Consider the following 14,852-nt stretch of genomic DNA (forward strand, 5'->3'; position numbering starts at 1 on the left):
GCCTTAGCATAGCTTAGCATAGTAATCAGATACAGATAATTACCATGTTTGAATGACCACCTGTAGGGTAGGTTATAGTATATAAATGCTCACCTTGAGGGCAGGAGTACAATGCCAAATTAATAATTAACTATATCATACAAGATCTTTTCTACTGTAAATTTTGGATGATAAGCTGTGACATTTTTTCCTTCAGCTTTAAACCCTGCAACTTAAACAGCGATGCGGCTTGTTTGCTGATTTTTGTGATTCCAGGAGCATTACACCCTCATCTAACCTTAGCTTCTCTGTAACTGTGTATATATTTGTGGCTTATAAACCAGTGCAGCTTATTTGTGAATAGAGTAAATATTTTGTTTTATAAGTTATACACAGCTTATACACAGGTGCACTCTGTAGACTGAAATTTAGGTAATTATTCCAAATTTTCTTAAATGCTATTTTCATTTGTTGGGAGACAGTTATTGTGAATGAGTAAAATTATAGCTTTTTACAGTAATATAAGACAAGGTGATGTGCATAATATGGTGAAATGATGAGTTTCCAAGTTGCTGTATGTTATGGTGGTTACAGTAATATAAGACAAGGTGATGTGCATAATATTGTGTAACAATGAGGAGTATCCAAGTTGCTATGTGTCATGTGATGGTGGTGGCCTTTGTTTTCAGATAAGTTAATTGCCGAGCTGACCATTCTACAGGGCAAAGACCTGATGGCCATGGACAGGAATGGTAAGCCTGCACTCCTTGCTTGCTAACATGACATGACAGTAAATCAAGTACATGTACTTTGCTGGATAATATGACATGACAGGGAATCAAGTGCCTTGTTGGATAACATGGCAGTGAATCAAGTGCCTTGCTTGCTAGTGACATGACAGCAAGTCAACTGCCTTGCTGGCAACCACAACTTTCTTCTTGGTACTGTACAAGATGACATAACTATATGGAGTTATCCGACTAGCTATCTCAGTTCTAGTTGTCGATCCCAATTGGTCAGATCTGACCAGTGAACAGGGAAAACACAAATCAACCAACTCACACACACTCCACTCCTACCTTGCCAGCCAGTGAACTCTCCTCCAGTTTTTTGCCTGACTTCACGGTTAAAACATGTTTCACCTACCTTGTTTCTGCGGTTTCATGTTTAAGCCATATGTGGCCTGTGAAGTTCCGTGAAGTCTCTTATTATCTAATACAGACCTGGGCAAAGGCCGGCCCGTGGGCCAGATCCGGCCCGCCTCCTGTCTGTGACCGGCTTGCCCGCCCACCCGCCTGTATATAGACTATATACACAGTATTAGGTAAAACTGAGTTAACTATATTAGTCCGGCCCTCTAAAACCATCCCAATTTCTCATGCGGCACCTTGGGAAAATTAATTGCCCACCCCTGATCTAATATGCTCGCTGTGCTCACTGCCTGCTCTCCTCTGAAATTTACTTTGTTAATTTGCCACTCCTAAGGTGCAGGTGGTCAGAGACAAACCCTGGCGGGAAAGTAACTATTTATCTTTTAGAGGAGAATAAGATAAGGCTAGACAGCCATTAATACTTTATCCCTCTACACTGAGTAACAGCGGTTCCACCACACCTCTACATTCTTACAAAGAGTCTTATAAAACACCTTCAAGAGGTCACCTTGCTGCCATGGGCAGGTCTTCACGACCCAGTATGCACCTTGAGCATTTAACTTAAAAGAATGACTAGGTGAAGGGCAGATCTAATTTTTTCTTTCTAGAGGGAAGGTGGGATAGACATTACAGTGTTGACTATTACAACTGGTTTAAGTCTGTCGTTCATACAGCTTATGTGAATCTCCCATAGCAGATTCCTTGGTTCAGGGCCTAGGTTCAAGCTGTGGCAACTAGCCTTGCATTCTTGCATAATGTAGCCCAGAAAGAAATTATTAACGCAGTAGGCTGATGTTTGGATTCCACATTCACTAGATTCTACTCAATAGACTTGGCATGCTATTCTGACTCTTTGGACTCGGTAGGCGCTCTCTGAGGCGTAGCACAGCTCAGCCAGCTTGCCTTGCTTCCATTCCTCAGTAGCTCAGCTTGGGGTCGGGGGGGCCTTACATGATGCCGCCTGGCTGTAAATGAGGTATGTTAACCTTTTTTTGTGTTGTTTACCACTACCACCCACCATGTTTTTGAAAACATGCTTTTTTGTGTGTTTGCATTCTGTCATTCACATTCATGATCATCTAGTAGCAGTATTGCCCCATCCTTGGCCATCAGAAATGTATTTGTGCTTATTGCCTCCATCTTTTGCCTTCTCATCATAATGTCATCAAAGTTCTATTAGCCTAATGTTCAGCTTCTTTGCTTTTTGCAGGATTTAGTGATCCCTACTGTGTTGTGTCCCTTGCTGGCAAAAAGGTGTTCACCACAGCTGTCAAAAAGAAAACACTGTTCCCTAAGTGGAACGAGACAGTCACGCTGGACATTAAGGACGAAGACACAGCTATTACCATTGTGGGTATTATAGCATCTTACCATCTCTGCTTTTCTGTTTGCCAGTCTGTTGGTCCACCTGTCACATCCTTGCCTCTGCTTACATTCTCTGTTTTCCTGTCTCAGTTGTCTGATTATTTGTACTGCTTATTCAAAGCACATACAGACACATGTCAAAATATTGATACAGGATAAAGCCAACTGTTCATTCATTAGTTTGATGGCAGAATTTGTCAGTACTTTATTCTTCTCATTGTCTACTGGTCATGTCTTCAGCAGTATGTTCACATTTATTGTGCCAAAGCATGACGTGTATATCTACTTCTGGGCTCAAACCTTGGAATGGAGAGTGATGTTCCTTTGCCTAGCTGACTGGAGGGTGACTGCTGTCCCTCACTCTTCGTATTATACCATTGATTTTCATGAAGCTTTGTGTCTAATGTTCATGAGTACATGTGTTACGATATTTACTACGCTCCTGGATGGATTTCTGTATCTCAGCTATTTTCCATCTTTTCCTGTGCCATTTTATTTCTACTGTCATCTTGTGCCATCTTGCCATTACTTAGATTTTTGATCTACACATCAGCAGTGTCAACATCCAACTCTGATTACCTTCCTGCAGTTGCTTCAGAAAGATTTGATGTGGAGCTGTCACAGCAAGCTTTTTGTGCAATACAGGAAAGTCTGCAATGACTGACATCAGGTATCTCCAGGAAGCTCAGCTTACAATGACCATTAGCATGTTGTTCTCACAAGACTTGAGTTAATGGAATGATATTTCTATCTGCGAAAGTTGGGCCTCTGCACCGAAGATTGCGAGTTGAGCTTCCATACAAATGTCTTAATAACTTTCACATATTTCAGATGCACAACTTTATTGACTTATTGTAGATTCCATGTAATGGCAAGACTGCACACTGCATCTGTTCAGTGTGACTATTGGTATCTAACCATCCATTGTCTTCCTTTTATCATTACTGGTCATTATTGTTGTTGTTGTTGTTGTTGTTGTTACAACTATTAATCTCACACCAGAGTAATTAATATTGTTTATTTATTATTGCAGGATGTGTTTGACAAAGATGTGATCTCGAAAGATTTTCTAGGCAAAGTCACCTTAGATACCAACAAATTGAAAGAATTGTCTGTTAAGGTAATCTTATTCCTTTTCGCCCCCTAGTGGAGCATAGTTAAGGTAATACTATCTTTTAATGTGTAAAGTATACTGATATAGGCAGACCTAGTTAACATATGTCTGAACTTTTAACACATTGTAGAAGTACAGACTTTTCCAGCTAAACCCAAAGTACTAAGAGATAACAGTTGTATGCTATCACACAGTTCCTGTCAATGCAGTTGTATGTCAGTTAACATAGAGGACCTACTGATACAGCTGTATACCAGTTAAAAACACAGTACCAACTGATACAGTTGCACGCCAACTATCACGCAATATCTATTGATACATTGTGCGCCAACTTACACACTGTATCTGTTTATACATGTCACCAAAACCCAATGTTTACTGATGCTGATGTAAACCAGTTAGATGCGCAGGATTTACTGTCACAATTTTATGCCATTGTATGCAATGTACTCACTGGTGCATATTTATGCTTGAGTTTTCTGTTTGACAGGATTCCACAGAGTGGTTCACGCTGGAAAGAACAAAGACTGGAATGATTCAGCTAAAATGCCATGTCATCTCAAAAGACACTTTGGTTTGTGTGCTTTGCTTAATCATCACCATGCTTATTACCAAAATGACCATAAATAGAACGTTACCCTAATATCACCACAGTTATCACCAAAATGATCATTAGCCTGATATCACCTCATCCAAAAAATGACAATATTTATCATAATATCACCACTATTATTTAAAAAGTAACATTAAATAGCTATAATATCCAATGAGCTCACAAGCCCAGGAAACTGTGTAAATTCTCTGCTATTAGGCTCCGGCACAGTGTGTATCACATGGTATACAATTTAAGTGGGGTGACTCATCTGGCATACAAATAAGCCTCCACGCCATAGTCCGAAGCATTGATAGCTCTAGGTATTCGCACTATTTTCTCAACACTATGGACAAGAAATTCACTTTATCTATAACACAACAATTGGTTTCGTGTAGGCAATCTAGACAAGCAATCTTTGTCTAGATACAAAAAATAATGCAATTGACGGTGCTGACTCATATGAACTGCCAAAGCACCTATATTTTCCATAGACCACAACAACTGGCCGTGCACCAGAAATGATATTGTGGAGTACCTTGTTTTTGCCAAAATTAGCTGCACAATGAAAGAATTTAAGGGTTTAATTTCAAGTGTCTAAGCCTCAGATCTGTTCCAAAAGGCTAGTGGTTTAATTTGTCCAGACTTCAGAAAACAGCATCAATTCAGAAACCAGGGAAAGGTTAAGCCCAAGTGATCGTTGCATCAAACTCAAAGCGGTTGAATCTTTTTCTTTTCCTTCACTAGTGTTTTAATCAGGATCTCCTTATTTTATAAGTTTTCTTTGTGTAATTATTGTACTACAGTTGTTTTCATAATTTACACCTGGTTGAGAAATGTTTAAGAATTGTTTATTGTTTTGTTTTGCATTGTCACATCAGTAATCCACATGTAAATTTTGTGTTGCTAGTGCTGGTAATCATATATATCACTAGCACAGTAGTATATCAAGTATGGTGTTTTTGGTTTTTTGCTGCGTTTATTTTATTAGTACACATTGGCAGTGTGTGTGTTTGTGTCCATAGATACCAATTAAGCATGATTATTTTTGATTATGGTATTAAGCATGATTATTTTTCATGTTTCCTTAGCATAACATACAAGGATTGTTTATTCAATACACACCCCACAAACCTGAAAGTCTTAAGACAAATTTATTATATCAAAATGGCAAATTAAGATGTGGACATGGTTGCTGTTTACAGGATGCATAAAACCAGCATGAAAAACAAGAGCGAAACATTGCACAAACATCACCTCCATTAAAGTAACAAACATCAAATCATAACTCAAATCCAAATGGCATCATCAATGTAAGTTAATACCATATTTTAACAGGGAACTATTCCAAACTGCAAATTGCCCAGCATATCTTTATCATTATGAAACCCCTCCACGTCTGCTTAATTCTTTCTTAACATCATTACTAAAGATGGAAACTGCAGTTACTTCAACGTTGGCTTCTTCATCTGAAAAAAACCCAAAAAAAAACAGAAGGATACAAATTAACTAGATCACACCAGACAAACACCACCTGGTCTAAAACTGTCATATTATTCTCATCAAGACTTATTAATGACGATGTGAAATCCTAAAGAGTGTATTTCTGTCTCACTGTACCAATCACACGCTCCACATGAATACAAACATTAGCTAACTTTCTTGTTGGTTCCACTTCAAATGCAGTTGTTTCTTGCCCCTTGTAAAGGCTGGGTATTAATGCACAGCTAAGCCCTGCACTTAACCCTCTGCCAAAATAAGGTGACCAACCTGCAAATTATCCACAAAAATAACTACTCAGTTCTGTGTCTTTCTGTGGTCCTGCCTCCCCATGCCTTGGAAATGAAAGTGACCATGCATTGTGGTGCAATACCAATGAGAAATTTCATAGTGTTTCAGTGTCACCCAGCTTGTTGATTGTTTCTTTATTCTAGAGATTCAAATGTCACCTGACATGTTGAATGCTTCTGTAGTTGTCCAAAAATTGCAATTATTGTGTCCTTAGTCTACAGTCTTTCCCACTTTTGTTGGTTAGAAGACTTTGATATAAATGACCTGGAGTTTTGGTCATTGTTCTACAAAAGTGTATCATTTTCATTCTTAAATTGTTTTATTTTTCCTTAGAGTTTTATATCTATGCTTTCCTGTTGAATGGTTCTCTCTTTTTTTTGTTTTACTGTAGATATCTCCAACAGACCTAGCAACAAATGAAGTGTTTGATAGTGCCAGCCACAGACAGGTATGCACTGTTTGTCTTGTCAGATTATGTCCTCCTGTTCAACAGGCAGGCACTCCCTTTCTTGTCACACTATGTCCTTCATTTCAACAGGTAACAGGTATGCACTCTCTGTATGTTGTCTCTGTCTACTCTTAACTGTCAGGCATTGATTTTACCTGTTGTTTTGAGACCAGCATCCATGTCTCGGTTAGCTTAATTTCTACTCTGTGGTGCAATGTGCTTGCATGTTTATGTATTCGTTAAGATGACACCCTAAAACAGTGTACTCACGAGCCTCTATCTAAAGCGCTTTGAATCTGGCTGATGCTAGAGAAAGACGCTTTATAAAATGTGCTGTATTATTGTTGTTCCCATTGTTTATTTCAACTATGCTACCAGTCATTTATAAACCAGGTTATTTATTTTGTTGGGCAGCAAAATGTAACTGCTGAAGTACATCTTGTCAGCAATAACAGCCATCTTAATACTCATAGATAGTCCACAGTTTATGTACATCTTGTCAGAAATAACAGCCAGCTTCATATTCAAGAGATAGCCCATAGTTTGGCAGAAACATGTTTGACCTTTGTTGAATGATTTACATATTGTTTACCTCCTTCTATATATACTTCAGTTCAGAACAAATGATCTGTTGATGTCAGTGATGTTTGCATTTTTTTTTCACAGGTGACCAACACAGCTACCATCAACAACTCATTTCCCTCATCCATGGGCTCCAATAAGGGGGGTGGCTCTGATGGCTATAGTGGTATGCCTGATATTCCTCAATTCTGAATCACCTGCCTTACAAAGGTCTGTCTCTGATGTAGCAATCAACAAAATGAGCTCCGAAAGTGTGGCCTCCCACCTTCACAGTACAAACACTGCAGCCACAAAAATCGTCTTCACGCACTCAAGTGGCCATGGCATAAAAGCAATTCCCTCGTAAGTGTTTTGCTACAGCTGTGATTAATGTTTTGGTGCCTGACAACTGCTATACATCAGAATCTTGATGAGAATGGTGCTGACAACTGTGATACTTCAGAATCTTGGTGAGAATGATGCTGGCAGTAGCAGCAGCAGCTGCTTGTTATGACAGTGAAATGCTCAGGAATAACGGTTGTGCCTGTTCTCAGAGTTCTTCCCACATGAAAACAGTGCTAACAATGTCATAAATAATTGAATTTGATGAATCAGATAATCCCTGCAGATATGACCTGGCTGTAATGAAGATTGATGTTTTCATTAACACTCATCAAAGCTTGTGTCTTCATCAGGTTGAGATCAGTGGAGATGAGATACAAGGACAGAGGAGACACTGTGTCATTAAGTATGTCAATACTTCTTAGCTTTCTATGTCTTAATCTTGTGTTCGTTACAAAGACTGTAGCAGATCTTATAAAATTTGCAAACTTACTTGATGTTCTTTGATAAAGTACAAAATGGTCTGTCACCAAATCAGTAATGGATTTTAGAAATTACAACAGAACTATCACCATAATAATAATCGAATGGTAAAAGTAGATAGCAAAATTCAAAACAATGAAGAATGCTCACCGCCCCTCTTACACCTTCTTTCTATCTTGTGGGATCTCTAAGTGCTTTAGAGGCTGGTCTGTCTTTGTTTATTGCTTGGATACTATTTGTTGAAGTGTCTGACACTAATATCACAACAATCCTTGTTATAGTTATTGGGGTAATTTTCACTGCCTTATCTTAACAGCCAGTGTGCACTATAAATGGCTGACTGATTTTGAGCAGTGAGCACTTTTGTGTGGGGCAGTTTCATTGTTAGTGAATGCATTTTATGTACTGCTTTTTGAGGGAGGAACACTTTGGAGGCATGCTTTGGATATTGGGAGTGGAGGGGTAGGGGCTGATATCTTCTTTTATTTGTCATTAGTTGATCTGTTTTGCTTTCAACTTGTAGCCACGGAAAGGCAAGTGCACTAATGCATGCACCTATGCATGTGCATATGTCAGCCTTGGCTTGTTAGATACGGTGACTTTTAAGGTGCATTCCAATACAACAGCTGGTTCATTTTCTTTTAAGTTTTTGTATTTTCTTTTTAACTTTCCAAAGTAATGAAGTCACAAGAGTATTAAGATTTGTGCCAAAGGCAATGTACCTTAAAGCACCTGATGTCTAGACATGTCAAGATGTGGGGTGCATATTGGCTATATGGCACTGTTTGCTACTAACCCCAGATGAGAAAGATGAGCACAATACAACTTTGGAGACAACTGGTGAGATATAACTGTGCATGTTGTACTGACCTACACTAACCATGCATGATTGGCTACACCTGCTAACCAACACATGCATGATTTGCTACACCTGCTAACCAACACTAACATACATAACTGGCTTCATATGCTGACCAGCACTAACATACATGACTGGCTTCATATGCTGACCAGCACTAACATACATGACTGGCTTCGTATGCTGACCAACACTAACATACATGACTGGCTTCATATGCTGACCAACACTAACATACATGACTGGCTTCATATGCTGACCAACACTAACATACATGACTGGCTTCGTATGCTGACCAACACTAACATACATGACTGGCTTCATATGCTGACCAGCACTAACATACATGACTGGCTTCATATGCTGACCAACACTAACATACATGACTGGCTTCATATGCTGACCAACACTAACATACATGACTGGCTGCACATGCTGACCAACACTAACATACATGACTGGCTTCATATGCTGACCAACACTAACATACATGACTGGCTTCATATGCTGACCAACACTAACATACATGACTGGCTGCACATGCTGACCAACACTAACATGCATGACTTGCTTCATATGTTGACCAGCACTAATTAGGCAAGCTAGCATTGACATTCATCGTGATATGCTTTGTGGAGCTTAACATTCATCTGTTCTGGCTTCTATAGCGCTTGACTATCTCATTCATTGCTGGAAGGATTTTGTCTTTTGTTTCTGTTACTTATTTTGCTTTTTTTTTGTACTGGATTGGCTGTATTCTGTCTTCATTGTACTTGCTATATGGTGCATCCAGGATGTCTAGACCAGGTGTGCCCCAAACTACGGCCCGCAAAGGTGCCTCGTGTGGCCTGCTTATTTTAACGGGACGTAGGATATCACACTATGCTGCCACAGGCTTATGATTTCTTTCTAACCAATCTTATGCTTTGATATATCTCTGCATAATTTCTTTTTTAATGTTGGCATGATTCCATGTTCTGGCCTGCATATATTATATCATGTTGAGTGCGGCCCTGGGCAAGAAATGGTTGGCCACTACTGGTCTAGACTAAAAGTTATACACTTGTTTATTAGAACACTTTTGTTCTATTTTCAACAAGCCTGCACATTAGACAATGAATTCTGCCAACAGAATACCAAAGAATAGCATAGTTTTTTTTGTGCAATAAATCAAACCTGATAGCACCCACTGTTTCATTGCATGCACTATGAATTTACAAAATAAAACTGCATTGAGTGTCTACACTTTCAGGAATAAAACTTAAATAAATGTCATATGCTATGCATTCAGAAATGATATATCATACATTATGCATTGAACATTATACATTGTACATTGCAAGTCATACAGTATACATCACATGTCATACATTATACATGGCCTGCTATACACTATATAATTTGTCATATATTATACATTACATGTCAAAGACTGTACATTGTATCTTGTACATTATACATTGAACATCATACACTGTGCATTGCATGTCATGAAAAGTACAGTGCACATTGCATGTCATACATTATACATAACATGTCATAACTGTACATTAAATGTCATGCACTGTCAGTGTCACTGAAGTTGGTTATTGTTGGCCTGCTCATTGTGTTTCTATTTTCAGTCCATTTTTGTTGTCACATCTAGCAGGTATTAAAACCTCTGGCCTGCAATTACTACTGTTTTGTGTGAAAGTCGCGCTTGGTCAGTTCTAGTAGTGGATTGAGCAAGCTTAGTGATAAGTATATGCACCTGCAATCAAAACAGTAAAAAGCGTGGCTTTGGCTCTATACAAAATGAAATAGCACACTCCCATACACATATAGACAACAAAAATCATGATAATACAACCATATTGATAATAAGGATTATGTATGTATGCATATGTGTGTGTGTGTGTGAGAGAGACTAAAACAGATGACAATCATAAAGTTTGTCCCTTTGGTGGAGGATATAAAACCAGAAATATATTACTGTTTTGTCGTCAAGATTGTATGCATAATTTGTCTTCATTTCCCTTCAATCAAGATTGTATGCATAATTTGTCTTCATTTCCCTTCAAAAAAATTGACTGTGAAATGATTTTTTGTGTATGCCATTTACTTAATAAAACTGATGCTTGACAAAAAGACAACATGCTTACAAGCTCACATAAAAAGGAAAAAGGACAAAATTTATTATGAGCAGAAACTCAGTAGTGTGCAGAATAGGACTTGACCAAACACTTCATGTAAATGAGGAATCTAAAACATGTGAAACACTGAGCGAATGAAGAAGATGCATGTAAGAGCAGGGCTTGTGGAAAAAGAAAGAAGGAAATGAAAACATGTAACATCCCTACTTGTCTGCTAAAAGAGCTAGACATATACTACACTAGACTGCAGTGAAAATCAAATATGATGTAGCTGAAGCGACCATCTGAGACTCTAATGTATTATTCCTTTTAAAATGTATCCTGCGGTAACTTGGTATATTGTAGTTTTTACCTCATCAAGAATTTTTTGTTTTGTTTTTTGCAGGCAGTGCTGTGTCAACTTCAGACAAGTTTTTCGGAGTGTCTGGAGTTGTTCATCGTGTTCGTGGAATGATGACAACAAATGAGGAAGTTTACTGCAAAGTTCGTCTGGAACTGTAAGACTCACTTGACTGACTGGTTATATCACTAGATACAATGCAACTTCATAATCTCATGGGGAAACTTTGTTATGCATTCAGCAGTTGCAGTATGCAAATCAGATAAAATTACATAACATTCAAAGAGGCATCACTATTTATTTTTTTAAAATTCACTACTTAATGCTGAAGCAAAATGGTAACTAAAGACATCAGTATACAGTTGTGGCAATCAGGCTCACACCCCAGCCTTTACATCCAGTGCTCCCTCCCAACACACGCCCATATATACAGCATGTATACACACCTACATTCTGGTGTTGTGGACACATCTGTCAAGCTTCATTAGCCCTGCCAGTTAACCAGTTTCAGACTTTATATATACGTAGGTGTAGATATACTGTACATGTGTGTACATATATTTATACACAGACTTCCATCAGCTATTGCTATTATTTTGTATACTCATAGGTGTAGGGATACAGTACATGTGTGTAATGGCACACACACAAATACAGCTAACCATTTTCAGACTTCCATCAGTTATCACTCTTATTTTGTATATTCATAGGTGTAGAGATACAGTACATATGGATTACTAGCTACTGAAAAACACTATAAACTCTAAGAAGGTTGCATTTCAGACAGGCGATAGAATAGATAGAAAGCGGGTACAGAAAAAGCTGAGCGAAGAAATTAGAAAAGCCAAGTTGGAATAGAAAGGAAAGGTAGAGAAGCAGTTTGAGGGTGGGAACATGAGGGATGCATGGAAAGGCCTGAAAATATTGACGGGTCAAAACAAACCGCTGACCAGTGTCCTCTCCATGTCATTGGAGGAAAGAGTAGATTAGGCAAACAAACTGAATGAATTTTATTGTCGCTTTGAGAGGGATGATGTTGGGGAGGAGCTATTTAATGTGATTTCTGATTTGGGGGAGAGAGTAGGGGAGGAGCAGCATGGGAGCGAATCGGATGACTTTGTGATTAAGGAAAATGCTGTCTTATCCCTCTTTAGACAGGTAAATGTGAGGAAAGCATGTGGCCCTGATAATATTTGTGGAAGAGTGTTGAAATATTGTGCGTCTCAGCTGTCTTGTGTTTTTACTCAGTTATTCTCTTGGTCTGTAAAAGTGAGTACTGTACCAAACATCTGGAAAAAATCCATCATTTGTCCTGTTCCTAAAACCAGAAACCCAATTGAACTAAATGATTACAGGCCCGTGGCATTGACTTCCATTGTTATGAAATGCTTCGAACGCATCATCCTTCGCACACTTCTCTCACAGACACAACAACACCTCGATCCCTTTTAATTTGCATACAAGCAGCACAGATCTACTGACGATGCCACACTCACTCTTCTGCACATTGCATACTCTCACTTAGACAGGTCTGGCTCCTATGTACATATTCTTTTTAGTGATTTTTCGTCTGCATTTAATACTATACATCCCCATCTATTAGCTCTGAAACTTCTTAAACTTGATGTAAGCCCCAAACTCATTCTCTGGATTGTTAACTTTTTGGTAAAACGTTCCCAGACTGTCTGTTTCCAGCATGCATTCTCCTCTTCCAGAAATACATCTGTTGGGAGCCCTCAGGGTACATGTCTCTCGCCTGTAATCTTCACCCTCTATACCAATGACTGTCGTGGCACTGATTCGTCTCTCTTGATTAAATACTCTGATGATACTGCTCTCCTAGACCTCTCAAACTCACACTCTGCCTATGTTGATGCAGTAGATAAATTTAATAAATGGTGCAAAGAAAACTCTCTTGATCTAAATGTAAAGAAAACAAAAGAGCTGGTGATTGATTTCAGACGCAAGAGCACTGTTATCCTGACCTATACATTGATGGTGCCAAGGTTGAACGTGTTGAACAGTACAAATATCTAGGAACTGTGATCGACGACAAACTCACTTTTAACACCAACACAGAGGTCATTCACAAGAAATGTCAATCTAGATTGTACTGTTTACAAAAACTCCGTTCCCTGAATGTCAACAAAAAGGTTTTAAGTTCTTTTTATAGATGTTTTCTTGAGTCTGTGTTGACATTTGGATTTTTATGTTGGTATGGAGGATTGAGGTCTAGTAATAGGAATGTGCTAGATAGAGTTGTGAGTGTGAGTGGGAGGGTGATTGGGGAGAAACAGGAGTGTCTGAGTAAGTTGTATGAAAGACGAGTAGTACGGAAAGCGAGAGTGATTGTGAAAGATAGTACACATGTGTTAGCACAGTATTATAATCTTCTTCCGTCTAAGAGACGTTATAATGTTCCAAAAGCGTCCAATGCCCGTTCCAGGAATAGTTTTATAAATAAGTCTGTTGTCTTGCTTAACAAGTGTTGTAAGGATTTGTGAGTGTGTGGGTGTGGGCGTGTGTTTTTGTGAATATAGTTTCAGTGATGTTTCTGTCTTATTTAGTTGGGTTATTTACATGGATTGTAGGTGCTTGTGTGAGATGATAGTTTATTGGTTTGAGTGGAATTAAGTTTTTATTATAAGCCAGTTGTTTCACTACGTCTTGCAATTTCTCCTCGTTGAGATAATAAAGTTGGATTGATTGATTGATTGATTCATATAGTGGTGTAGTACATGTGTGCATAAACATATACAGTACATATTTATTATACACAGATACAGTGCATGTGTATATACACATGGATACAGTATATGTGTGCATATATTTACGCACACAGATACAGATTCTATTCATTATTTTTGCTGCCTGTTCTCTATTATTTTTCCTTAAACATTATCCCTAATTATGAATCATATCTTTATTTCGCCATCCTCACCTCTTGCCCAACATTTGTGATGGACAGATTGTGGTGAAAGTACGTCAGGACTGTGTGTGTATATATATAGAGAAAGACCTGGTAAGATCATGAAATAGTGGTGGTTTATTTAAATCATTAAAGCAAACTTCTAGCTCATAGTGATGCTTTAACATAAGGTACTGAACAGGCATACTTGGTATGTAGGTAATGACATTCAAAGTTTGCATAAATGAGTTGTCACAGATGTGGTACAAATTATATTTTTTCCTCGCTGTTATCGTGTCTGATGGCTTTAGAAATTGTAAGATGGAATATGGCTTGTAACATCTTTGTTTTCGATAACATTTTGCTTGGCTGTGATTGGCAGGCCTGGAAGTCGCCTTAGTCTCTTCTCTGGCTCACGGGTCCTGGGCAAGTCTAGACCTGTGCCATCATCCCAGCCAATTTTCGACCTCAAGTTTGAGGTCAGTTGTGTTGAGAGTTTGATGCAAAAGTGTATTTATCACAAATGTTTACCTGTACACAGAGCATGTATGCGTAAACATTTAATGTACATAATAGATGGATATGGATGTGTGTGCATGCACATGTGTGCTGAGGATGACAGCTGTTTTGTTTCCAGGTGGACAAGGGAAGTGGGATAACACCAGATGCTGTCCTTATTGTGGACATCAAGACTTCCCACCGACCCATGTAGCTAGAGACAGCTTTACCCTTGCGCCATATTCTAGAAGGTTAGTTTTCTTCAGTCAGATTATGAAGAGCCTATTGA

At 38.6% G+C, this 14,852-nt stretch overlaps 1 protein-coding gene across 6 annotated transcripts in view; it reads left to right on the forward strand.

Moving 5' to 3' along the window:
* LOC112570622 (tricalbin-3-like) overlaps positions 1-14,477 on the forward strand; it is a 44,346-nt gene extending 29,869 nt beyond the window's left edge. For 3 of the 6 annotated variants that reach the window (XM_025249156.1, XM_025249157.1, XM_025249160.1), the window contains 5 exons: positions 669-731; positions 2,341-2,480; positions 3,529-3,615; positions 4,100-4,183; positions 6,384-7,099. In XM_025249156.1, coding sequence (XP_025104941.1) covers positions 669-731; positions 2,341-2,480; positions 3,529-3,615; positions 4,100-4,183; positions 6,384-6,575 — 566 coding nt within the window. In that variant the 3' untranslated portion in view covers positions 6,576-7,099. The other 3 variants (XM_025249159.1, XM_025249161.1, XM_025249162.1) reach the window with 3 other exon arrangements.
* The last annotated feature ends 375 nt before the right edge of the window (positions 14,478-14,852 follow it).

Source organism: Pomacea canaliculata, linkage group LG8 (assembly GCF_003073045.1).
Source record: "Pomacea canaliculata isolate SZHN2017 linkage group LG8, ASM307304v1, whole genome shotgun sequence".
Taxonomy (NCBI): Eukaryota; Metazoa; Mollusca; class Gastropoda; order Architaenioglossa; family Ampullariidae; genus Pomacea; species Pomacea canaliculata.